The sequence below is a fragment of the Corvus brachyrhynchos genome, unplaced genomic scaffold (genome assembly GCF_000691975.1).
Source record: "Corvus brachyrhynchos isolate BGI_N302 unplaced genomic scaffold, ASM69197v1 scaffold152, whole genome shotgun sequence".
Lineage (NCBI taxonomy): Eukaryota > Metazoa > Chordata > Aves > Passeriformes > Corvidae > Corvus > Corvus brachyrhynchos.
In genome coordinates this window covers 8369594-8397480 of record NW_008237447.1, presented here as the reverse complement: position 1 = coordinate 8397480, position 27887 = coordinate 8369594, and the positions used below count along the sequence as shown (strand labels likewise).

Genomic DNA, 27887 nt, shown 5'->3' with positions numbered 1-27887 from the left:
AGTTTTGTGGTAACAGGCTGCAAATTAATTACAGTTGACATAAAATCTGGGGTTATCTTATTCTTTTTGATTCAGGCTTTTGAGAGTATTATATTTCTCATTTATGAAAATAAACTGAGCAGACACCAAGGGAAGAGCACACAAATGAGTTAGTTCTCCCTTATGAGGATATTGTGCAGTTATAGTATGGCCCTAATATAATCACATTTTAGTGTTTGTTGTCTTAGACTAAACTGAACTAACCAGCATCATTAGATACATTGCCTATGTCAGTATTAGTCAGAGTTATGGCTATTGGTGTGCCCTAGTGCTGGATTTTCAGTTTATCCTTAGATTTAAATTTTTGGGTTCCTAATTCTCAGTAGTGGGGGATAATTTTGAGATGGTTTCAATACATCTGAAATGCGTACTACCCTCAGATAATACTTCTCAGAGTTACTACCCTCCAAATTTCTATATTATAATGGGGTTTCTGCTTATAAAAGAAATAGGAATTGACCGGGAAATACAAAAACTTAGTCCCAGGAGGGAATATTCTGTTTATTTACAAATATAAAGCTTTGCCTGTAAATCCTTCTTTCTTTTAATATTTCACAGTTACCAAGATGAACCAAAGTGGATGAAGCACAGCAATGTGAAGCTACAACACTCTCATGTCCTTTCCCCATTCTTTCAAGTTCCTTTGTTTCTTCCACCTTCCTGAACTCCTGTGCCTACATGCCCAAAGCATATGCACAGTGACTGCAGTCCCATTCCTTGTAGCCTCTCTCTTATTCCACGTGCAGCTTCAATTTCCTTCCTTCTCTTACATCCTTTTACACTTCTTATCACATAATAATTCATCCTCATTATTCCTTCCTTCTTCCCATACAGATACACTCTGTGTCTCTTGCTGCTTTTTTCATTCATTAGTTAAAGTGCAAAGGTTTGGTTTTGGAAAAGGTAACAAAAATTATCATTAATTAACCTCTTCCTAGCTCCTCTGTGTTTGGAGAATTCATTTCTAAAATTTATGAATATTAATTTGTAAATATTAAAAAGAAAGAAAGCTTGTATTTATAAAATTACTGATAGATTTCAAAATCATATAATCTATTATTTTATGCTTTGCAATCTTTACTTTGAAAAATACCCACAGCTTGAAAATAACTAGGAGACTGCTGCAGCTACTTTTACAGAATTTGTTCTGCATTTGGTAAACTTGTTACTAATGAATGAAATGATAGAATTCCAGAAGTTATAACTTATTTTCAGTGAAAGTTTTGCAATTATAATCTCCAAGATGTCCCCTTTAAAAGCCCACTATGCAAAACTCTAAAAATGAAATCTTTAATTTACCTTTGAATAGATATTGAGTTCGGAGGAAAAAATCCACAAGAAAGGTGGCGTTTAAATAATGGATTTGCCAATCCACGATTTAAAAAGTGAAGTTTAACTAAGAAATTTCTTTCTTAAAATATTTTCACACTGCACCTCACTGACTTGTTATTGAAGCATTTGAGTTCAAGTTCCATCAAAAAATTCCTTACCAAGCTGGTTTTGCAGACTTTCATTAAATCTCTGATGAAGCTTCTGAGTGCAAGTCCAAGTAAATTAAAGGCCCAATCAATAAAAATGGAAATCAGCCTTGCAAATCATGTTGCCTACTAAGAACTGTCATTAAATTAGAGTCAAATCAAATTACACAATAACAAACAACAGCCGCTCCTCACGGATGAGAAGGATCCTTAACACAAACCTCCTCTTGCCTGGAGATGAGCACACAGCCTGCCACTCGCTCTGGGCTTCCAGGGTCGCCCCTTGGTGAGGATTCCCACGTCCTTGGCTCCTGGCTTAGGGAGCTGTGTGGGCCCAGCCCCGTGGCCTTGAATCACAGCCGTTATCCGCTTTGGCATTTCCAGCAGCTCACCCAGCTAATAAATAGTACATTCATCAGGCAGACTGCGTGTTTACTTCCACAGACCAACACTTGGATTTTTTAGCCAAAAAACCCAAACTGACTCAATGCTACACTTAATTTTTTCCTTTTGGGCATGACACTGCATGTCCCTGTCCTTGGTGGGGTGGTGGTTGCAGCCTCTTACAGTGAGAGCCACCCCTGCCCCAAAAGCGCATGAAGGCTCCCGGGTGCCCCTGGTAGGACAGTGCGTCCTGGTGCTGAGAATGGAGGCAGGAATCCCTGGCAGCATTCCCTGACAGCATTCCCTGACAGCACTGCCCTAAAAACATGAGGCTGGGGACAGCTCTGTCTCCCATGGCAGACAACTCCTCCTGCAGTGCAGGGCAAAGGGAGGAAAGGAGTCCTATGTCCTCTTGGAGCACCTGCACGGCTGGCAGCAGCATCAATAGGAGTATCAGGTGTGCAAGCTGTGCCTGTTTTCTCTGACTGCATTGTTTATATTGCCTTTCTTTACAACGGCCAGAGGAGAGAAATTAAGGCACTATTATCTCATTAAAATGGCTAAGAATGTATTGGCACTCCATGTTTAAGTGTCTCACATACTGAAGCACAACCTAGAGGCAGCTCCAACCCCTTTATATATTCAACATCCTGTCATTGGGTCAAAAAGCTGTAAAAATGCCTTTTCACCTGAGGTTTCTCTTTTAAAACTTGCCCAGATGTTGTAAATCAACAGGATTCTGGCTCTTAAATGCCCAAGATATTTTGGGAAAAAAAGCAGGATTGCTTCAAAATGTTATACTAAGTAAAAGTTAGGTTCTTAGACTCATCACTAAAATTTACATTTTGGCCATTCTGTTACAGCTACAATTCAAAACTGAAATAATGATAAAAATACCTCTAAATTCTTCCTGTACAGAAGATAAACATTCCAGAAGAGCAACAGACTTTACAGTACTTAATAATAATGGCTCTCAAAAATGCCTTTATCACCACAGGAATCATGTACTTCACCAGTCACATCCTGAGTAAATGTCATCTAAATACAAAAATACTTTCTCAGACAAAAACCTCCCTAGGGCTGTGGCCAAACTGCCAGCTGTGGTACCTCAGATGGACTCAAGCTTGCAGTCTCGTCTCCAAGTGTTGGTGGGCCATAAACAGCAGAGAATTTTCAGACACTGCCTTCCTATCCAGGCAGTGATGAGACACAATTGCAATGCATCATTTAGGTGGTCTGCACTTAGTTCTTTACAATACACAACCTGGAAATAGATATTTGGGCAGTAGAGCTGAGGATATTAGAAGTGAATATGGTAAAATACCTCGTGTTGGAAAAATCTAGCCTAAGGATCAAAAGTTAACGTTTGGACAAAGGAGCAAAGAACATTACTTAGCATAGAGCTGAACTGCTTCCTGTTCCCCAGCTCACAGAGATGTACTCTTACAGCGACATCAGCCTCAGCAGCAACCCTCAAACAACTGAGCTCAACATAGTATGGATCATATTTTATTAAAAATTCTACACCCAAAAAAATCTTCCCAATAAAAGGCTCAACACAGGCAAATCAGCAGGTTCAAGGAACTTATGGAATAAATCCCCTTCAGTTGTGCAAACTAAATGCACTTAGGCTTTTTGAAGAGGTGGAGATGGAAATACTCTCTAAAAGTGCAAGATTTGTAGGACAAGCTGTGATATAGAATAGCAGCCAATGATCCTCAGCCCAGGACACTTGAATACCAGAGGCACTTCCAAGCCATGCCTCTATCTCTGCTGATCACAGGCTACCACGGAATCTACTTCCTGGTCTGGACAGAATATCTTTCTTGGGTAACTTCCCAGGAAAACAGCCATTTACATGGATTTAGCATGCTCCAAATGCTATCCATAGTCTAAAGTGGAAGTTCTTTCAAGCAGCAGTGAAGTTATCATAGTCTAGTTCCCATCTAATGGTTTCTTCCTAACATGGGAAATGAACAAATTTGTCTCAGCAAACTAATTGCAGTGGATGAGACAGAGAATTTTGGGATTTTGTTCTTTTGTTCATTTCAGTGTAGTGCCAAGCAAAAATCCCTGACTGCAAATATACATAAAGATACATGTGACTGACAGTCATCTTTTCTCAGACATGCAAATCTGCTTTGATATTGCTGTAACCACAAGCCTGGGTGTTCGTCAGGGAAAAGTGAGCCTTAGACTGCTTTTATTGTCGAGGGACTTTGACAAATGAGAATCACACAGAGTTTGAGCAAATTCAACCCCATGGTCTCAAGGCAGACCTACAAAGGTGATAGTAACAGCTTTATTCTCCTTCCCAAGCTGAAGGGTCATGACAGAAAGGACTCATGGAGAATATGTTTTGAGTAAATTTTGGTTTCTGCTAACGTTAGAAACATGACAGCAATTTCATTCTTCCCTCCAGCCATCAGGGCATTCCCAATTCATCCCTGTTGCTAGTATATCTGCAACATTCTACATTCATTGCCAGGATTATCATGATGTCAGGAAATGAAGAATCAAAAAAGGACCAGTGGAAAAATGTGTGGAGACCGAAAGTAAAAGGAAGGAAGCTGCATTTCCCAGATAAACTGCAGATTAACCCTGATAAATCACTCTCAACCATGGACATAAAGTTTAGTTGAGGTGACTCATAACATTCAGATAAAGACAATAAAACCATAATATATATATGTTAACTACATGCAAGAAAATAAAAGTGTTCACCACCCCCTTTTCCCCCAACTATGAAAGCAAAGCAGTACACCAGGCTGCTGTGACTCTCAGAAAAATGGTTAGTCTGCTGCTCTGTATTTGTGTCCTTTTGCTGAGGCTCCTGGTGCAAGGGTTGGTGTATGTCCCAGCCAGTCTTACTCAAGCCAGACAACTGCCTTATCCAGAAAACCTCCAAGTACAGGTGTTTATGGGGAGGATCTTTCCATTCAAAAGGAGGTGCAACAAAGCCCATATAGACAAAAGGGATCCATGCCTATTTTGCTGTAAGATCAAATACCATGCCAATCATATTTGTAAAAGAAGAGATAAGGAGACAGGAATTCCTGCACATGAGGATGTCATCCTAGGAAAAAAAAAAAAAAAAAGAGGCCTGATCTTTGACTTTTTACTCAGATTTTGCAAGTATTCTTGAAAAGACTTCATCAACATGAGGCTTGCTCTTACTGTTTCTAGAAGTGGCGTGAAAGAAGAGGTGGAGGAAAAAAAAAACCAACAAAGATTGCCTGAAATTTTCATATAAATTATATATTTTACAATGAAATAAAACTGAAATATCCAGAAGCCTTATGCAAAATTAAATTCTACCAAAAAGATCACTCTGATGTAAATATCTTTACTTTGTGATGGACAAAGCTGGAACAATTTCATTCTTCTGTACTGTGTAATACAAAAGTACTAGCTTTTCCAACTTGTATTTAACTGTGCTATAAAAGCAATACCCACATTTAAGCAGGGACTGCCAGATGTATTTAATGTTAGTTTTATTAAAAATACCAGAAGCTGCTCTTAATATATAAATGAATGTCACATGAAACCACATCCAAAAAATTTGAAAAATTTCAAGTGCACTTCTATTCCAACTTTATCAGTTAGGCAACCTATCCCAGGTTTGCTGAAGAGTTTCAGTAAACAAGTTTTGGAGATTACTAAAGGCTTTTTGTCATGTTTTAGGGACAGATTTGCAAGCAAAACCTTTTCTGGGATTGCTTTCAAGTATTTTAACACATTCTTTACCTAAAAATCTCTGAAGAACTTCAACTGTTTTGAAGACAAGGAAGTTAAACAGATGAGATCAAGTGAAACTCAGCATTTTCTTCTGCTGAGTAGAATAACAAAACCAGAAATTTGCTCATATGTTTTTGACTACTCTGTGCTATTTCAACAGCACAAAACTACTAATAACTTACTTTACCTCCTCAGGTAAACTGGATTAGTGGCAGCTTTGGAACAGGGAAAGGTCCCAAAATGGCTGCACTCAAAATACCCAAGTTCTGTTAGTGCTTCCAAATCATGGCTGTTAACTCATAAATTTCCTTTTAACTCTGTTTTCTTTGGATGTGCCTCTGGACAAAGACACTGTGGGCTGCAGAAGGAAATACAAATTCTCCCCAGCTCTCTGAAGTGACTTAGCTCTTAAGACAGGCAGAACGTGGTACTGCAGTGGGTTTTTTCCTTGCTGTAATTCCTTTGTTGGGAACCAGGGCTAATCTTGGATCAGACTTAATCTTTACCAAGGAAATTGTGGCAAGCTAAAGGGTGCTGGGTGGGTCAGAGCCTCTGCAGTTTTTCTTTAGGACCAAAGTTTTGAAACACTGAGGACCTGTCTCCCAGAAGAACCACTGGGAGTTGCATATCCACAGAACCTCAAGATTTTCCCTGAATATCTTAATGGAGATTTCCTCCAAGTGCAAGAAGCAAAGTAAAGGCACAAGAATGATGATGCTCTGCCTTACTTACAGGAATAAGCACTCTCAGACGGGCCCTAGGTTGGAACACATCCACATTTAGCCATGTCACATACTGCATTTATTTCTTACAGAAGCATCGCATCAGTGTAATGCTGAGTCTAGGAGACATACTTGTATTCCAACCACACTGCAAAGATAAAAACTATCAGACTCCACCTAAAACAGACAATATGTTCTATGACTTTAAAATGAAATCACAGAAGACCTAACTCCATCCAGCTGTTCTTAATAGAGCTTTTTTTCCCCCTTTGTTTTTCATTCTCTACCTTAATCCGCTTCAAAATTACCTCACAGTCTCATTCATTTTTGCTTGTAACTTGATAACTCTTACCAAAACAATGTATTGCACATTACAGGGCAGAAACCTAAAGTAAAGAACAGAGAAAGAAATAGAGAAAATGTATATTCATTAAAGCTGGTGATGCTGCAATGAAAATTTGCACAGCAACCTGCAACTAGGCGTGATAGAATTAAAAATTTATCATGCCTTTGAAGGACAGATGAAACATTCCCACATTTTCTGCATCAGTCATTTCTATCCAGTTCAGCTTTGTATAAACAATTCCCCTTATTTTGCAACTAATTGAAGAATTAATATAAAAGGATTGAACACCTGTTGCTCTGCTGGCAGAAACCAGCAATTACAATGTTTCTTTCCAGTGAACGTAAACTACAAAAGAAAAAAATTAAAATAGCAAAAGAAAATGTACTGGTGACCAGACCCTTTTTGAATCCACAGAGGACACTGCAGTTTTTACTCAGATTGTGAGTAGTCCCTGTTAGGCTTCACTGGTTGATGGAGGTCTCCCCTCTATCCTCCCATTTAGCCACTGCTCCCTTAAGTGTTTTCCATCAGCTTGGAGCAATTCTGATTCACTCAACCTCATCTCCCCTCTGTCCCATATACTGTAAGACAGGCTGAAAATTCAGTCTGGATCCACCCCTCAGGCAGATCCTCTTTATCAATTTCCTATCACAATCCTTAATCACTGAAAATAAGTGCTGTTATAAAGGCAAACTAAATCAATTTTCATCTCCTTCTGTGATTCCTTGTCTAGGAAAGGGTTCAGGTAAACCTTAAACTGATAGGAAACAAACATAGGGACCTGTGAGCAAGTGGTTTTTTGAACAGACAGACATGGAAAGAAAACAACAACCAAAACACCTTCAACTTTCAAATCCACTTAAACATTCTTAACTGTCCTTGCTGATGCAAAACATAAAACAACTAAACATTGGAAATATCAGACATCTTGTTATGTTCACCTCCAATAAAAGTAAAGTCAGACATTCATGGCTTCAAAATACCCAGAAGAAAGAACTCTTTGCTGGTAACTTGGGAGCTCCAGGAGCAGAGCCCTCATCCCTATGTGCAACAGCCACATTTCGGCCTCTCCTCATCCCGTAGGAGTCAGATCTGCCCCTGACCACAGCACCACAGGGGCAGAGCCCTCATCCCTATGTGCAACAGCCACATTTCAGCCTCTCCTCATCCTGTAGGAGTCAGATCTGCCCCTGTTGCTCCTCTCTTTTGCTTTAGCAACAAACTGAAATCGCTTTCCAGCAAAATTATCCCTATTGCTGTCTTTAATGATAAACTATTATTCTTGAAATTAATACTCCTTTTCACTTTTTATGGAAAAGTATGTGGAAAAAGTATCAGTTTATCCCAACTATTTTGGAATGAGCATCACTGTCTGGTCCAGATGCTCTGACTTTGGCAGTAATGTGTGTTCCATCTCACTGGGGAGGCCTCATCTTTGAGGTCAGTTCCAGAAGTAGCCCTCTCTTAAAAAATCATGGTGAATATACAGGCACAGTTCTTTTCTCTCTTGCTTCATAGCTCACTCTATTTTTCTTTTTTTGTTAGGATACTTGATCATGGGATGTACATATTAAGGGATTTCTTTGTTTTTCCAGACTGGATGAGGAAGACTGCAAGCCAGATTGAAATGGGGTCACACAAATTAGGGCATAAAAACTCCACAAGCCCAACTTGGTCTCCATAGTCAGATGGGGATCAAATACACTTTTTTCTTTTGCCTTGCTGCATTCTGGTATTGCCTTTAAAAAAAAAAAGGGCAAGAAAAAAAACAAAAAAACAACCACGCAGACATACAGAGAACACCAGGGTTGAGGAGGGATAATCTTGTCTATGGCACCCATCCTACATGGGTGGAGGCACCCAGCGCTGGGACCTGACACTGGAGGCAGTTTCCAGTGCTTTGGAAACTATTCACACAGGGAATGTGACTTCTCCAGGTCTTGCTGTGTTAGAAAGATGAATCAAGGATCAAAAAAGACAAGGGCATCGTGGGTCAGGTTCAGCCTGACATGCTGTGTAAGGACACAGGTGCTGAGACCCCAGAGTGGTGCTGGGCTGAGTGAGTGAATCACAGGAAGGTGGGAACAGAGGTGGGCCTGCAGGTCATTTGGATCTGTGCTCATAACACTGAGTTGTTCAGGCACAAAGAAATAATATCATAAATCCAGGGAAGACCAGGATCAACTTGTGACGTTGCCACTGCTACCCAAACAGCAGCATGAAATATTTTCTGGAACGTATTTTAAGGACAAATGAAATTGTTCTTTTCCTTTTCAAAAAATATAGACCTATATAATGCCAGCAACAAAAATCAACTGCATAGGATAAGCTATTCCCTGAAGAAAGAAAAAAGCATTAAATACTTGGTATTTTCCTGAGTTTATAAACCAAAGTAACTTTTAAAGCTTTCCTGTTAATGGAATTAAAATAATCATAATTCTTTCCTTAAGTGTCTGCAGTACATAGTCACAGTCCATTAAGGCAACGTGTCAGCATTGTTCATACAGGATTTAAATGAAATAATCAAGTCATCAGGACTATTTCAACATCAATAAAGCCTCAGAGTGATCATTATGTACAGCCATGAAACAATACCTTTTTCCATATTTCCCTGATCAGATTAAAGTGGTGATGAATTCCTCGATGGCTCAAGTGTGCTCCAAGGAAAGCTAGAAGGTTGTACAGTTAACTCCCAGGGTGTAACTCTAAACCATACAACCTACTACCTCAACCCGGATACACACAGCTTCCAACGGTGACCATAAAGTCTTCTTCATTTCTTCAGCCTTTCTTTGAAATGTGACAGCAGCCACTGGCCTACATATTTCCCATGGGGGTAGGCTTTCAACTGCAGTTATTCCCCTCTTTTCAGACAATAAGGCATATTCTTAGATAGATTTTTCTACTGCAGAGGTAGAACTTCTGTTCTATCCTGTTGACATACGTATAAAGATATATATGTGTGTTGTGTGCATATATATATACATACATATTTGATAGGGATGATGCCAGCCCAGAACATTTCTGGAAAGAAATGAGTACTTGGCCTTATTTTACCATAAGAATAAAATATAAATACCTTATTTCTTTTTGAGTGTAATACCAGGGAATGGCATATTTAATAAGGCCAGGAAATTCTATACCCTACACTCCCTCATTGGAAATGCCTACAATTCCCTCACACCTCTTGCTGAATTTTAAGAAGATATTAAGACAAAGATGTTTAAAGCAACCTATAGAAAACAAATCCCTTAATCAAGTCGGAAGGCAATGGACAAGAGAAGCATTCCAAAATCAGTACATTGTTTTGTACAGTCATTTGGGCTTGTTGTCAAACACCACTGCAGTGGGTGCTGCATGAAGTTTTGCCAGATCACCACACTGACACAGACCCATAGAAGCGAGCTTGTGCAGTGCGTTTCAACACAAGATCGGATCTACGGGTTTATGCCAATTGGCATCGCTGGTTAGGATTTTCCTTTTACAGGGAGTGCAGAAGACTTTAAACAAACAAACATACAATGTGATGTGAGAACGAGTATTCCAGAGCGAAAACATTACCATCTATTGCAAAGAAGGTTGCTTAACTCCTCCAAGCTTAACTGCATAAATGGTGGGGGCAACAAACAAGCCAAAGATTTGTGACTAGTTTCTTTTTGAAAATGGAAGAATTTTTTTTTTTAACAGATTAATGGCAAAAGATTTTTTTGTCTTTAGCAGGAACTAATGTCCTTTTGTGTGCTCTTTGCCTTACTTATGAACTCTCAACTCCCAGCTTGCATCTGACTATGGTGTGCTCGACTAGAATCAAAAACTGGACATCACACAGAAGTGAACAATATAGGTTTTCCTTTGTGTCTGAGCTCATATCATGTACTACAACTCAAAATAAAATCCACCCCACCAAATCCAAGAGGCAATGAGGCAGAATCGAGTGCCGCTCCCATACAGCATTGTGAAAACTGCGTAGCTATTTCCTCATGTTACACCACAGCTAAAGTACTGCTTGACAATAACTTGTTGATTAAACAACAGTGACTAATAAAAGCAAAGAAGTTAATTTGTCTATTTTATTCACTAGCCCTCCCATCAGTGCAATTCCCTAGAAATAAGAATGCAAGTGGAAATGCAATCTTGCAAAACTTCAGGGTTAACACCTACAACAAACTCATCCTTCTTGTGACCGGCAAGCAATCCAATAAAAATTATCTCACACTGAGAATAGGGTATCCTACACAACAGACAGAAAACAACTCCTTTGGGGCATAACCCAGTAATTCAGAAAGGTGACACACAGACACAGTTTTATAACTTTCATACTCTAACCAAGAGCACTGATAAACACTGCACCTTTAAGCACAACACCTGACACATCAGAATAACTTGCAACACTATAACTGCCAAGGCATTTGTAAAATACAGCCAGGAGATGCAGGTATCATTATAAAACCAGGCAGTATAGAAAGGGGTATTTTGATTTGAGCAGGTTACTGAAATCTGTGTCTGAACAAAATTTTAATGCCTTTCTTCCACTAGCTCCCACCATAGTCCTAATTCTGCCATTGTTAGTTGGGCAAAACACCTTTCAAAAGCATAAATGTTTGTCAATAGCAAAGTTTTTTCATCAAGGCAAGGCTTCATTTTCTTTCAGACTTGAACATGTATTTCTGGTTCAGTAATGACAACTGAGCATTAGTGAATTACCTTTTCCTTCCCTTTTCTTTTTTAATTTAGTGGATTAAATCTTGCATGTTCACACCCTCTTGCATTTTAAAATAACTTTAATTTATTTTCTAGAAAAGTCTCTTTTAAACCTGCTTTTACATTATATGCAACACTTCAGCATTCAGAAGGAATGATATTTTTATGACTACTTTCTGCTGACACTGAAGAGAATATGTAGAGACAAGCCCTCAAACTACAATAGCTATCCTAGTATCAGAAATAAATATGCAGACTGCATATACAACTTACTAAATGATTGTAAAAAGTGCTATAAAATTCCATTACCAATTTTCTTTCTTTTTTCTTTTTGTGAATGGAAGATATATTCCACATTTGAAAAATAATTGGTCACTGCATTATAGTTACGTAGTAACAACTAGATATATGTACTACAAATGTACTAGTAATATGAGTATACTAGTAAATATATGCCTTACATATATGACATATCTTATATATTTGCTAGGCATAACCAAAGAACAAATTATGTTTTGATTTTTCAGTTAATTCTTAAGCTTCATGTAAACATACAGTATAAAGCTTCAGCTTTATGTGTCTACAGGTACACAAACTGCAACATTCCCAGCACCAAGTAATGATTTAAAAAGTTTAATACATATCTCTGAAATTATATTTGTAGTCTGTCTTAAGGAAATTTTTTTTTGTTTGAAGTTAAACTGTTTCATCTTCTTGGCAATAGCTTTATTGTATAGCAAAAAAAAAAAAGTATTTAAGATCACTGTATTACCTTCGCTGAATTCTGGTATAATTAACTTCTTCATTTTCCTTTTTCATTTTAATTTTTCTTTCACTAAAATAAAAGAAACAAAACCAAAAAACAGTGAGAAAGATTTTGAAATATCTGTTTTATGTGAGTGTTTTCTGAACATGAAACATACACAAAATTAGTAATTATGCTTTTAATATATAAACCCGACACTGCTGACGCCCCTCCTCAGGGCCATGGGAAGACATGCTGTGAACAAGCATGCTTTGGCAAAGGGACTCTTTCTTTTACTATTTTCTAGCCTTTTTTTCAACCTACAAATACTTAATTTCTATTAGGAATTTCAGGAGAGAGGGGGCAAACTTAACAAAAGGGAGTATTTTTTATCAAGCAGTGAACATAATGAGGTAATTTGGTACGGAACTTCAGAAAAACACGGGGATAAACGAAGTGACTTAAATCAAGAAACATTTGCAAAAAATTTATGGGCAAAAAAAAAAAGTGATTAGTCTGACCAGATAGAGAAATTTTAAAAGTTATTTTAAGCTAATGCAAGCCTTGGTTTCTCAACAGGCTTAGGTATGAATGACAAACAAAACTATTCAAACAAACTATTGGGGAGGGCAGTATCGTCATAAATATAAGAAACACTTTCTGGCACAAAATGGGTATATGGAGGTGTATGTGTCATATATATAAGGTCTTCATTCAGCAATTTCCCAGAATTCATTGCAGAACAACAAAAATATAAAGTAGCAAAATTTGCATAGACTCTTAGAAACTACTCTCTTATCAGTAATGTATAAAAAGTAGAGAACATCTTAAAACAATTCTAGTTCGTAAAGTCATATTTATAAATCCTTTTATTAGACATACACATATAAAGAACATTTTGGAAAAATCCAAACAAATGTAAGAGTTTCTGATGACAGAGACACTGGACTTTCAAAGTAATTTCTAGACGAGGACATCTGTATTTTTAACATAAATTAAAAAGACTAGGAAAATATTAAAAAAAAAAAAAACCAAACTACATAAAACACCGATTTGGCCAAGCTTTTCAAAATCTGTCAGTCAGAATGAATTTTGTTACACACTCTTCTAATTGCCTAGGAATATGTTACAACAGACAGAGAAGTGCCTTAAGAAAAAGTCACTACTAAAGCGTCATATGCTCAAAACTTACTTTAACTGTACATGCACTTATCACAAACATCCTGAATGGGTATCTTAAATACTGTTTTCAGCTATTCCTGGACAAGTGCTGCTTTTCCAAATATCTTAAAATAGTTACTGTTACTGGCTGCAAACCAGGCGTGCTTCATGAATGTCCCAATAATGTGCCTTTTATTCCAGTGTTTATCACACTGATTTCTTTGTAATGGATTTAGATACAAACTGTAAGGAACTCATATATGAATTAACTCAGTAACAACTTTAATATACAGGCTACAAGAGCGATCCTTTTCTGCAGCTTAACACGGTTTTTTTTCACTTCTCCTCTTTAAAAACTGAAAGCATGAGTCACACTGTAAAAAAAGAATTTAATTTCCTTAGCAACCAGATCTAAATACCCACAACTTTCTTAGAGATAACCAAAGCTTAGACTGAGTAAATGTAACATTAAGGTCTTTGCATAACTCCAGTGCTTAGCTAAGACAAAATGTGCCTAACCACTTATTTCTATAGACCCTCGATTTTTTGTTTACTTTCTATTTTTAGCAGCATTAGATCAAACACACCCCCAAAAAGTTAGTTTTTAAAAGTGTGAAGAGATGACTACGTTAAAATTAATACACAAGAACTCAGTTGCAAAACAACGTTTAAAACGTCTTAAAAAAAGAAAAAGAAGAAAAAAAGAAACAGAAGCTATACCTGATATGAAAGGTACGTGTTCACCCAGTGCCAAATACTGCTATGTGAGCAATAGTGAAAAAAACAAGCAAACAAACAAAAAAATTAATTCCATCTTTCTGTTTTCTTTTTTTTTTTACTTAAAGAAACAATCTCCCATGCTCATTTTGTTACACAGTTTTAAGAAGCTCTAACACGTCCTGATGCCTCTGTAGTGAAACATGCCAGATTTTTTTTTTTGGAAGCAGGAGAGTCACTTTTTTTTTCTGTACTCTTGTATGTAGGACAAACTCAGATTTGCTTCTTCTTCTTAGGGCTCCTGTTATTTCTCGGAAGAAGACCAGGATGCCTGTCTTCTCTCTCTCTCGCTCTTCTCGGAATTCCAGGCACAAAGCACTGCGCAAAAGCTGCACCAATCCTTGCCGCAACTGCCTGCCCAGGACAAGAGGTGGGGAGAGACCAGAAAATTCACCTCGCCCCTGTGCCGGTTTTATAAATGGGGATTGCACAAATGTGCCGGAGCAAAGGGGTGAAAAGGCAGGGTGCCAGTTTGCTACACTAGGCTGCAATGATCTCATGTTCAATGCTGTCACCCCGCTTGCCCAGTTCAAACGCCTGTTCATTAAACAGGAGGAAGGAAAAAAAAAAAACAACGAAAAAAATGCCCAGAAAATTAAAAAAAATAAAACTTTTATCCTTCAGACACTCAGGAGGGCCGTTCTAAACTACACATTACCAATAAAAAAATAAAATGTGTAGTTCTAAAATGCAGTTATGAAGTATAATTATTCTGCTTATATTTTCTTTCTTTCTTTTTTCTATCTGGAGATAAGAAGCAGAATTTATCAGGCGTGAAAGGGACAGCCTCCTGGTGGTGTGCCAAAAAAGCCAGAATAAAGGCAAAGTTGTGCTTCAAAGCTCAATCGCTTGCTGAGTCTGGCTAAAGTCAAGTATTAAGATCCACCATTTTCTGAGCCATGTAAGAAAAGAGGAAAAAAGTCAGAACGGGCACCGCTTTCCAAGTCTCCGTTGGCACCATCACAAAATCTCAGCCGTAAGGTCACATGACGCTCTGCCAAATGTGGAGCGCATTCCCATAAACCATTCTGCTGATACTGCGAAGGCAGCTATTGTCTAGTTTATACCCAAAGTTCAGCCCACTCTTCATTGAATTAGCTGAAAAACGCATCACCTTTGGGGGTTGGGAGCCATGGAAACGTCTACCTGGCAGGCTGCCCACTTTTTCTGCCCATCAACCAGAGATGGAATTGTGCTGCCTAATGTAATGATGACGAGGAATGTGAAGAATCGTCCAAAGTGAATCTGATTCTTGCAAAGCCTGCTTCATTTGCACAGCAAACTCTGGCTTCTTGTCGTTAAAAAGGGGAGGGGGGAGGGTAGAAGAAAAAAAAAGCTCCTTTCTCCTAAATGTAGCAATTAAAGGTCTAGTAAACATGCCTAGTCTGCAACTTTCCTTCATAACACACTGAAATTGTTCCCAAAATAAAGCACTTGGTATAACACAAGTTTTCTGATTTAAAGCAGCACTTGCTTCTCCCCAAATTAATGTGGCATCCCCTGGACATTTTTTTCTCCCTAAGAAAAAAAAGAAAAATAAAGGAAAAACCCTACATAGCAGATCTCTCAACCCTTCTTTTTACCTGTTTTTATTACCTTCTGATTTTATCTAACACAAATTATACATGCGTGCGGCAATACCCACCAGTAACAGTGGGGCTGCAATATTGCTGCAATCTCCCTCAAAGCAGTCTCCTGAGAAAACTGCTTGGGTTTCCAGCAGCACAAACCCCTTCATCTGAGCCCTCTTATCTTCACCAGTGAGTAGGACAGCTGGTCTGCAAGTTTGCAAACCAGCACATTTGAAACCAGTCAGCACCCTCCCTTCTTCAAAACGCATTTAAACTGGATCTTGTGAAAAGAGATGCAGTCGGGCAGAATTTATAAATGATACAAGTTACTATATAGACTAAGTAATAGACATTACTCTTCTGCTACAGACCTGAAATTTCAATTTTGCCCAGCTATTGTTCTAAAGTAAAATGTCACGTAAAATGTCATTTCCAAATGAAAATACCACATAACCTACTGAGCAACAAACACATGCTCTCCCAGCACCTGAAAACCTCATACAGAAGAACTGACCTCAGAGCTCTGTGTTGTGAACAAATGAGCTCACTGTTTCTACACCATGAACTTTAACAGCTATTGCAAAAAGCAACGTTAAAAACGTGGCAATTTCTCTGATCCTCCCATTAATAAAAACAGAGCTTTGGGAGGAGTCTCTCTACCTATTAGCACGTTTCCAAATGCTCCTGTGAAGAGGAGGTTGCATGCTAGAGAGCTTATAGCTAAAATCTGGGAAGAAAAGGCAAGCAAAGTAGGAGACAACAGATTAGAAACTGCAGTGGGAGGACAGGAAAACCCATTCCCAGGGACACTGCAGGCCATAACTCTCCAGCTCAGCTACTTTCATGTTTTGTTTTACAGTTCTTTCCAGTTTCACTTTATTTACCTGGAGGAAATTGAAGGTTCATTACCGAAGGAAGGAAGTGTGAGAAAGGGGGCTTTGAAGTAGAGGAAGATGGTTATGATGGTGGCACAGCCCTCAGAGGGAGGTCCTGGGGCTGTCCTCCAGCTGGGACTGGGACAGTGCAAATGGCAGCCTGGCAGCCCAGGTCGCACCCTGCCTTGCTCCTGGCACATCCTGGCGGCTGGCACCCGGGTTTCTGGGAGGGCAGGTGTCACTGGGAGGAGGAGAACACTCGGGGCGGCCTCTACAGATGGTGGCGGCGATACTGGTGGGACCCAGAGGATGGGGAGAAGGTACAACAGTGGCAAGGGGTCAGCAGGAGGTGCTGGGTACAACATCAGGGGAAGGAAGTGGCCCTGCTACATCTGCTGAGCCAGTGTACATGGGGTCAGCCCCACTCTGGTCAACTGGTGGGAGCTGTCTGTCAGAAGAGAAACTTGCTATGGCCCCAGAAAATCAGTTCATGGCTTAGTTTGCCTCTTTTCCATCTTTGGAGGTTTTCAAGAGCCATCAGCTGGAGGAAAGCCCTCTGATGCAGTGACATGGTGTAAACTCTCTCAAATGGTCTTCCAGAGTGTGATGCCATGTGCATGGTTTTGAATCCAGACATCCTTTTCTTTTCCCTGTGAGCTAAAGATTGCTGAGTAGGTGCTGCCAGTGAGTGGAAATGCTGTTTATCACTCCAGCTACTTTTCACAAGACCCATGACTTGGACCATAGGGAGCACACTGACCTCCAAGGACCACAAACAAATTCTGCATGTTATTACCCCTCAGCCATAAGAATGATTAATGAGGGGATTCTTCCATAAAGGTCTTTGAGATTTAATAATATATCTTTAAGATTATTTAGAACTTAATTAATTTCTCCAGACTCAGAAAACTCAGAAAGCCAAATATCTTTAATTAACAATTATGCAGAAACTGAAACTTGATATTCCATTTATATCACTTCAGTAGTTTTCTTATTGATTTGAGCAAAAATCAAACCAGAGTTTTAAATTTTTTTTTCTAATAGAGAACCTGGGACTCAAGTTCAGTTCGTCCCACCTTACATTTTACCATTAACCATAAAAATGTTCAGGCCATAATACATCTCCAGCGGAACCACCCACATACCCAGGTGCATTTTGCACCACAGTAAAAATAAGGATTTCATTAGAATTGAGTAGAAACCTTCAACTAAACAACAATGAATTAATATCCTGTTCAAATTTACTACTATTATTTAGTGGTGATATGTGAAAAGGACAAGAGAATGGTCTGACTTTCAGATCTCAGAAGAAAATTTGCAAATAATTACATATAATAGATAGTCTGAGCTGGGCAAATCTGACCAGCAGCTTTTGAGGGGTGACAGGCACAGCATCCTACAGTCTTTTTCATTTTCCATGTGTGGAAAAACACTTCAACATGTGGCTAGCCCTCAGTAATGAGTACTGACTTCACCAATATTCAAGAAGGATGTTAAAAAGCTGTTAAAATACCACTTGCATAAGTGCCTGACAACAATTAGAGATGCAGATGAGCCTCAGAGTCCTTAGCCTATGAACTAATGCAAGGGCAACACAAAGGGAACCAAAAAGTTGTTTCTGTGGGAAAATCTGAGAGAGAATGGGAAAGAAACACAACAACTGTGCCGGTGTAAAGGGAGAGGGATGAAGGGAATCTCTGCTCTTTTACATGGCTATTCTTGAACATGAAACCAAACCTAGCAAGTTTAAAACTTTAAAACTACAACTTAAAAGTTGAAACACACACAAAATGAAGAGGATATGCAAGTGCTGGATATATTGCACATTTCTGGATAACTTTAACATACTATACTGCACGGCGTAACACTTTAGAACTAAATGGTCTTGCCCCACAGATCACATTCTCAAAGGCCCTAGTATATAGAGGTGACAAAGATTATTTGTAAAATGCATGCAAATTAAAAGTTATCATCTGCTTGCTACTTTAATTTTATCCCCAAATGGCACTATGCCTTCTGTTTTTTTCTGCCTTAAGGTTAACAGCACCAAATTAAGAGACTTAAGCAAGATGCTCTGTGGTAAGAGCCAAATATGTCATTCCTCTTAAATTTAAGTGTAATTTTCCCCTTTCTGAAATTTCCATGAACCATCTTGTTTTAAACTCCTTCTGTAAACTTTTCATTGTGTTATTTGAAACTTATTTAACTTTTGGCCTTTGGCTGTGTGGCTGGGTGCCAGATCTTCACAACCTTCTTTCTGCTTTGCTATGGGATTAAGAAAGCCTTTAGTAATACATCGCAATAGAAAACTGAATAATGCTCACCCAATGCTCTTGTTCATGCAAGAAAAGCCTTGTTCATGGATTTTTTAAGACTAGCTCTTCCCTTAAGTGTGCAGATATTCATAAATAACAAAGGGTACAAATAAAATGAAACTAAACCGCTACTGAAATATGGAAGAGGGCTTCGGTGGATTGATGCCGCATTTGTCCCTACAGGGTCCCTCATGGACACGCTTGGGTGGCACTCTGCCAGCACCTACGCGCGCAAACAATCTCACCTTCACAGGTGGTCGTGAACAGCCGCTCACATACACAGTCTGTGCATGAACTGGAGACAGAGAGGTGAGAGGGATTGTCTGCGTGCAATTCTGAGGCGTTTAATGGCAACACCCCAAAGGGAACAGTGGCAAGAAAGAAAAACCAAACCGAAAGCCCACACCCGTTTTATCCCCAAAACTCCCAAAGGTGGGCAGAGCATCCAAAACCAATAGTCTGAGGGCTAAGGTTGAATGACATAACAGGGGCCAAGGGGAAAAGGGATGGGAGGGGGAGAGGGCCAGTGACCAGCAGAATCTAGACAAAGGGAGAACTTTCTAGCACCATGTTGTAAGGAGAGACCACTTTTAAGGCAACTTGGGGGGTGTAAAGTGGGCTTGGCCACTGCAACACTGAAAATTCAGGTGAGCCTTTTCCAGTAACCTTTGCATGGTATAAAGAAAGTACCAGGAGCAAACAGGAGACACCCTTCTCTTCTTCAGAGGGAAGCACAGTTATGGTAGAATAAACAGCATGGCTGCTGGAGAGATGGTTTGGAGATGAGTTCATAGCAAGGCCCGAGCAAAAGCCAGGCTCTATCGCTACTCACCATCTCTTAAAATAACTTAGCCTTTTACAGGTGATAATTCAGGCACAAAGAAATATGGCCCTTTCTCCACAAGCACCCACACAGTGACTCAGACAGATAAAAATGCCATGGTGTTCTATCAAACCAAACCTGATGCTAGGAAGATCTTTGCCACAGATAATTCCTTCAACATACTTGTTTCAGCTGCAGTTTATTTCACTACTGTCACTCCAGAAACATCATGTCAGTTCACAGCAAGAGGTAAAACATTCAATCCTCTCACATACACCCAATCTTAGATGTAGAAAAACACTTCTTATATTCTCTTTACCTTGTTTGTCTCTTCTGGGTCTAAGTGCAAATATGACTGAGCATTGTCATCACCATTCAGTGGGTGAAATAATCTGAAACATCTTTTTGTTCCCTAAATTTAAAAGCTTTTAGCACATCACTCCTCAAAATTCCTAGGTAGTGTGACAGTTAAATGTTTTTACCAGTTCTAGAGCCAAAGGAACCAAAAAGTAACTTGTTTTCCAAAGCAGCGTTGCTGTACTGATCACAGAATACCTGACATTGCTCAGTGTTAAGTACACCTCACTGAGTCATAAGTACTATCTTGAATTAGATAATTTCTAAATGCCACCCACAGGGTTTGCAGCAACTTGACCACTACCTTTGAAAATTGAAATCTGAAGATACCTTGGTATAGTTCCTGGTCATTAGAGTAGGAGAACAGTGCACATAGCAAATCAGCTAGCAAAGAAGGCAAACAAAAACTCCTGACAGCCTTCTACTTGTGATAAACAAAGCAATGTCTGCTTCTTTTCCTAATGTTCCTTCTTTTCCTTTCAAAACAAGGACACATATAGCCAGAATGGAAACCAGAAACTTTTGCTGATTCCTGATTTAGCAGCATGCCTAAACCTGTCCCAGTGTAAGTCCCATCCCAATGATACCCTTCAAAAACTGCAGCAATGCTTTGTTGAGTTCCCACCCATGTGCAGAGAATGCCATCACAACAACAATCCTCTCCCAAGCTTCAGAAGGAAAAATCGTCAGGGGCCTGGGGTTGCAGAGATGAAACTCAGCAGAAAGCCCAGATGATTTCTTGCTCCCTACTGCCTGGCAACTTAGGTAGCAAGTGTCCCCCAGGGCCACTTAGGACTAGGACTCATTCTTGACCTGAATACAGACCAGTAATAGAAAGGATGTCAGAGAGGCATTCTTTGTACCATTGATTTATCAGTGATAAAGAGTTGGGTTTCTTTTTACTTCATACTTTTCCTATATGAACATGTATGAATCCTGGCTGCTTACACCTAAAAATCTTATTGTTAATGTTATTTAAGAGGAGCATTTTGCTTCGCTGCGTTGAACCAAAAGTGGAACACAAACTGTGTGTCACCTATCCCCTGACTGCTATAGATGACACAGTCTTACACCTCAATATGGCAGAGTACATTGGCAGAAAGAGAAAATACAAATTTTTGAAACATAACTAGTTCCGGACGGAAATTGCATGCGTCTTTATGTCCTTATATTCCTACAGTTCTGGACAGTACCTTCCAAAACATCAGAATGTTTTGCTGGTAGATATATATGTACATGTGTCCAGGAATATCCTACACATTTTCTTATTTTAATTACAAAATAATATGGGACATGTGCATGCACTTTGCTGGGTTACATTCCCAGCAGGTTGAGTTCTATTAGCCTTAAAAACCCTGATCAGGTCATAAATCTTAGTTTAAAGAAAGAACTTGTGCATTATAGTTCTCTGCAAGGTGTGTTTTTGATTCAGCAGACCGAAGGATCAAGTAGTTTTGAAGTAAGAACGATTATAACAGTTTTCAATATAGCACTTTTCAATTTCCCTTCTGTGAATTCTTGATTCTGCAAAGTAATCTCGCCCCAAACAGCACAAACCCTCAAATCTAGATTTTAAAGCACTTTCATATTTAAGAAATTAACACTTCATACATTGAAATATTTTAAATATTCATTCTAGATTTTGACTTCTTCAGTGTTTTTAGTACAAATGGCTACGTTTTCAGGTTATTTTAGTTTGAATTTACTTAATTTTGTGAGGAAAACATACACTTCAAAATAATCAACATCCCCAGATAACCTGAAGAACACAGAGATAGAGGCAGAGGAGATCAAAGGCACAGAGCCTTCTTGTAAGATTGAGCAGGCTATGAGTGATCAAAGGCAGGGAAGAGAGGACTCTGGATCTTAACTCCTACTTCCACTATACATGTATAATTTACAGGTTATTGACTTGTAGAGAGGGGAACTATTTTTACACTAAATATAGTTTACAGGCCTGAAAAGTTATTTGAAATACAAAAATTAACTTTGGTTGTTGAAAATATATAGGCAGTATCTTTTAAAATCCCCTTTTCCAATAGGAAATGCTGTTAATACAAGCAGCTTTCTTTTCAATGTACTGTCACTTTTTGACAAAATCAAACAAATAAAAAGGCATGCTATGGCTGGTGCATGTCATCACAGAGAAGATATTGTGTTGTTTGGAAGTGATAATTCACAGGAATAATGGAAAAATCACTTTCTGAGTAACGATATACTAATTATATTAACTTAATCTTGAAAAAATTTAGCACAACATAAAATCAAAGAATCACAGAATGGTTTGGGTCGGAAGGGACCTTAAAGCTCTTCTTGTTCCAAATCCCTGTTATGGGCACCTTCCACTAGATCAGGTTCCTCAGAGCTTCATCCAACCTCGCCTTGAACACTTTCAGGGATGGGGCACCCACAGCTTCTCTGGGCAACCTGTGCCAGGGCCTCATCACCCTCACTGTAAACAATTTCTTCCTAATCCCTAATCTAAACCTACTCTCTGTCAGTGTGAAGCCATTCCCCCCTGTCCTGTCACTCCAGGCCCTTGTAAATTGTCTCTCTCCATCTTTCTTGAAGGTTCCCTTCAGGTGCTAGAAGGCCACAACTGGGTCACCCCGGAGCCTTCTTTTTTCCAGGCTGAACAATCCCAATTCTCTCAGCTTTTTCTCATACGAGAGTCCTTTATCTCGTTATCAAGTTACAGTTCCACAGTATCTATATGAAATTTACACTGTGCAGTCATATCAGGGCATTTCTTTAGCTTTTGTCTCACAAATTTTGGTAATATTCCTGTGTACAACCAAACTTCCTTCCACAAGAGTTTTCACATCTTCCCATACAGGATACTCAAATCAGCACTGAGATCAGCTTTCATGCAATCAGTTGAGTACCTTAGCTACCAGATCCTTGGTTACTTGATTATCCATCTCTATCAGAATTAAGTTCTGTACTGGACAAAACATTTCTAATGAAATTTTTCCTAAAAAAAAGGAAGTATTGCCCTCAGGTTTTGATTTGGTCAATCAGTTAAAAACATTTACTCAGAAAATCCTGAATAACTACATAAAAATAAATACCAAACATTACATGTGCATTAATAAAGAATTCAGCAATGAACAGATTCAGTCGTGATATGTGAATTCACGTAACTTGTGACTCCACAGCTCATTGAATTTCATGATATTACATATTTCTGCTGCCCCAGACATATTCACACACTGTGAATTTCATGTTAATATCCAAATTTTCTTTTTGGTGGAGGAGCCTCATCACAGCCAACATTACCATAGTGTTGTTGAAAACGGATCTGACTTTGAGAGATGGTTCTAGTTCACACTCGACAGCAAGTTGCAGATTTGGACAAAGGGTGACATGTAAATAAGCACAGAATGATTATTGAAGAACCTGAAATATGCTGAACCATTAACCAAAACCAGACAGCAGAGTCATTGTTTTGAAATTTTCAGTACTGGATGAATGACCAGCATAAAGTAGATTTCAGAGGACCAACAAGGGTCATGCACCTAAATGATGTTTTTTTCTTTCCTAGTAATAAGTAGAAGACCTTTATTTCTTATTTCAAATTGTGACAAGAGTCCTCAGCTGTCTTTCAACTTCTGCCTGGAATTCTGAACTGCTGGTTTACACAGACTACATGAACTTAAGAACATTAAAATGTTTTTACTTTAAACTTGCACATTACCTGGGTCTTTGGGATCAAAGTCAAGAATTTGCATTTTTTTATTACAATAAAGACATGTAAAGCAAAATTTGGACAAGAGGAATCCAGTATGAATATAACACTTTTTGATCAGTACCAGGCATATCCTGGCTTAAAAACTGGGAGGCAGGGCTCATTCCAGTGGCTCAGAGATAAGGATCTACAGAAATGTCTACAGTTTGGGTGGAGGGAACTGTCTGGGTTTGCTTTTCAGAAAGACTTGGTTGCTTGAAGAGAGTCAGTTTATAGCAGTCACAGGACAATCATAAGATATACGTTCAAAGGGTTGGCAGCTGCAGGGTACCTAGAGGGATACTTCTGGACTTACTGACATGCCATCTTTTTTATATTTTTCTGACTGTAGCAGGAAATTAAAGTTTAGTAATCATTAAATCTATAAATGCATTGCTTTCAATTTGTTAACAGATGGTTCATTCACCACAACTGCAGTGGACTATATTTGATTACGCTTCTGCTTCGTGAAAAGGTATTTTTCTAAAACACTATGGTAACCAATGCTCACAGAGCATGAAACCAAGCAACAAGATTTCTGGAATGCATTTCTGGATAGCTTTTATCTAGTGGGAAAGAAGCAGAATGCAATATGTAGGCAAGAGTCCCCTCAAAAGCAACTTAGTCCCCTGGTTTAGTTCTGTAAGCAGAACCTAGTTCTGTCCTCAGAGATAAAACAGCCATGAGATTGTGAATTCACAGAATCACAGAATGATTTGGGTTGGAAGGGACCTTAAAGCTCATCTCATTCCAACCCCCTGCCATGGGCAGAGACACCTTCCACTAGACCAGGTTGCTCAGAATTCCATCCGACCTGGCCTTGAACACTTCCAGGGATGGGGCAGCCACAGCTTCTCTGGAAAACATGTTCCAGTGCCTCACCACCCTCACAGTAAAGAACTTTTTTCCTAATTCAAGAGAAATAAACTTTCACAAGGAACACAAACATCCTGTATCAATTTGAATGATAAACACCTGATTGAATGTAATGCTGTGCACAGAGCATGCAGAAACCTTGTCTTCACCCAGTATTTCCCATGATAAACCTTTTATTTCCATGTTCTGGGAGAGGAGTGGGGCTGTATAATGTCTCTAGGCCTTAATCATGCAAACTCTTGCACTTTATTAATCTGTAGAATTAGCCCTCTCATTGAAATTAGAACCATCCATATGAACGTGAGCGAGTCCGCAGAGCTTTATTGAGTACGGGAGCCTTGAAAACAAAGCCACCTACAACAGATATTAGGCTTAATTACATGAACAAAGAATCAGTGTAGTGAATTCCCTTTAAAATACTTTATTGAGGTCTTTTGTGATGATCAAAACAGCAACATAGAACATTAAGATGAATCAAAATATCCATCAACATGTCATAGTCCACCTCAGATCATTATCTTATGCTGGTATCTACTGACAACTTGTACAAGTTTCAAATAACTAGCCAAGTGGCTTTTCCTACATATATGGAGGATCTCCTAATAAATTGCCTCCTTATCCACATGCCAAAAATTTGTTTTTGACATGAGCAGTGTCTACTTGAATCTCCTCCTCCATTTCTGTCTTCAAAAGTATCAGCAATCTTTCTTGTTCAGGACATAACTGTATATCTGGATGCCTAATGAAGAGCCTGAGATACACCAACAATCTAAATAAATAAGGCTAGAGTACTGCTTTGCTCTCAAAGGATTTGGCAACATACTAGCTGTACCTAATAATGAGAAAGAAAACCAATATAGTATTTGCATGCATTTTTGGCCATAATGTAAATCCTAATCTCAAAGTGTTTGTAAATCAAGCTTATCACAAGAAATAGCATTTCCTCCAAAAAAAAGACTTCCTACCACAGCATTATTTTGTTTTAACCTCTTTTTGTGATTTTCATTCTGCAAACCTCTTTTTTTTTTCCTGTGGGAGACAAATTATGCATTGCAACCTTGTACATAACAAACTATTTCCCTTCTTTATTTTGGCAACTCCTCCCAAAAAGTCAGTACCTTTTGAGTGAATGTGATGTGACCAAGCCCCCATTTACTTTGAGTATTAGGGAGTTACTTGCCAAGAGTGACTTCTGTTCTGCAGTTGTCTGGCCCATCCTGAGTGACTCTGTAGATACTGCAGTGTGTGTGTACACTCAGACACGTGTGTAGTCAAAGAACCCTTGTGAAAATATTGCTTGGCAGTGAAATGCATGCATTACTGTCTTGAGTCCAGTGCATGACAGAATAAATACTTCACCTCTCTCACACCCCATCTTTCTCTCATGAGGCGCTCTTTGGAACGAGGCTCTGGAGCAAAGGACACAAGGGAGACTAGTACGGATTTGTGGGTGCTATAAAAAATTAAAGCTCTTTACAGATAACTAATCAATTTTTGTCTGCTTTTGGCATTGTCCCCACAGTACTGTAAGAAACTGCAACTAAGAAAATTCACTTCTGGAGAGAGAGGGTAATTGGTAGGCTGCTGCAGTTGAGAAAACAGATTCTACAACTGACATCATGTTGTGCAATGTAAATCATAAAGTCTGCAAAAATATTTCTGCAGAAACAATTCCAGCTTCAGGTAAGGTCAAACTGCGAGTTCCTAGAGGTACTGTTCACATATGATGCTTAACAACTGATGCATCTGCCTGTTGATAACGTGCCTTTTCCACCTATAGTCTGGGTTAAACTACTCTTATCTGACCCCTTAAATATCCCAAGTCACTCAAATCAGCAAATAATGCATATTACAACGAGGAAAATATGTAGCTTTGCCTTTTCAGGATTTGTGAAAACACGTTTGTTCATAAACTGCTTTAGGTAAAAATCCAGCACAATTTTAAATGATACCTGAGACTAAATCCAAGCCATGTATTATTTTCTGAATTTAACCTAGAGCAGGGTGAACACTGGTATTTCAGATGCTGTGCTCTTTCTAGTTAAAGAAAATTTGCAAAATGAAACATCCATTTGATATTTGACATAACTCTGAACTCTGTAATGGCCATGAGAAAGACAGTTGCAACATTTACAAAATAACCTGTGACACAAAATAAAAACAATGCAAGGACATCCTGTTCTCAACATGCTTCAGACTCCTTTTGCAAATAACAGGTTTGTAAGCAATTAGACATGGATTAAAATAAACTGATCAATTAATTTTGAAGTCTGATACAGATGAAGAATTATCCATTTAATTAGCTGGGAATTTCTTTAACACATACTGTACATGCGTATTTTAAATATATAAATTTAGAAATTCTTCAGAAATTTTCTTCATTGAAACAATTACTGTAAACCTAAAATTTTCTTGGACCTTCCTGCAGAAACTGACACAAAAATACATCAGGATTGCAGAGGTTTTTTTAAATATCATAAAACTCAGTTTATATTTGATAGAAAGAGTCCTTTCAATTGTTTAATATATTTCTAATCCATAGTTTTCTAGCTTGTATTTATTTACAGAAGCCTCTCAGCCTAACTGCTTATATATTTTCATCTTCTTTCTTTTTCTGGGCACAGAATACAGTCTTATTTTTGTTGGGTTTTTTGGGGGGGATTGGTTTTTATTGTTGGTTTGGTTTGGTTTTGGTTTTGGGGGGTTTTTGTTTGTTTTAGTTTTGTCCTTCCTTTTTTTATTTTTTTTTTTTATTTTTTTTTTATTTTTTTAGCTTAATTGCATTTGCTTAGTCTCCCTATAAATCTTTCTTTGAGTATATTCTGATTGCAGTTTGTCTGGGTACCTCTCCAGCATCACTCAGTGAGAGCACAAGGTCACAGGTTTCCCAGGTACAACAATCCTTGCTGGGCACAGGAGCATTCACCAAAGGTTAGGGTCTCCAAAACTCTGTCTGCCCTGGGAATAATCCCACAGAAGAGCTACAAGGATACTATATTCTGGAAACTTTTTTTTCCTTTCCAATATTGAGTTGATTAAAATCCAAGAGTTGAAAATTCTGGCATTTTCTGTCGGTTGTAATACCTTCGAACAACCTATCAGACATTTCTGAACTACTCTTGAAACAGATACCAACCTTCATGGGCCAAACATCAACTTCTTGATAGCCTAAACTTCCAAAAGTCTTTGCTGTGTTAGCCAGCAAATGTCAATGTGTTTTCTTTCACCCAGTCAGGCATCATTTTCATTCCT

General features: G+C 38.7%; 1 protein-coding gene across 5 annotated transcripts in view; it reads right to left on the bottom strand.

Annotated features, from left to right (window-relative positions):
* The window catches only part of LOC108446061, a 238112-nt gene that overhangs the window by 120819 nt on the left and 89406 nt on the right, over positions 1 to 27887 (bottom strand). For 2 of the 5 annotated variants that reach the window (XM_017731528.1, XM_017731527.1), the window contains exons 5-6: positions 14035 to 14074; positions 12181 to 12243 (exon numbers count right to left, since the gene is read on the bottom strand). In XM_017731528.1, the coding sequence (XP_017587017.1) occupies positions 12224 to 12243; positions 14035 to 14074 (60 nt within the window). In that variant the 3' untranslated portion in view covers positions 12181 to 12223. Of the gene's footprint in view, positions 1 to 12180; positions 12244 to 14034; positions 14075 to 27467 lie in introns of those variants that run through there. The other 3 variants (XR_001861170.1, XM_017731530.1, XM_017731529.1) reach the window with 2 other exon arrangements.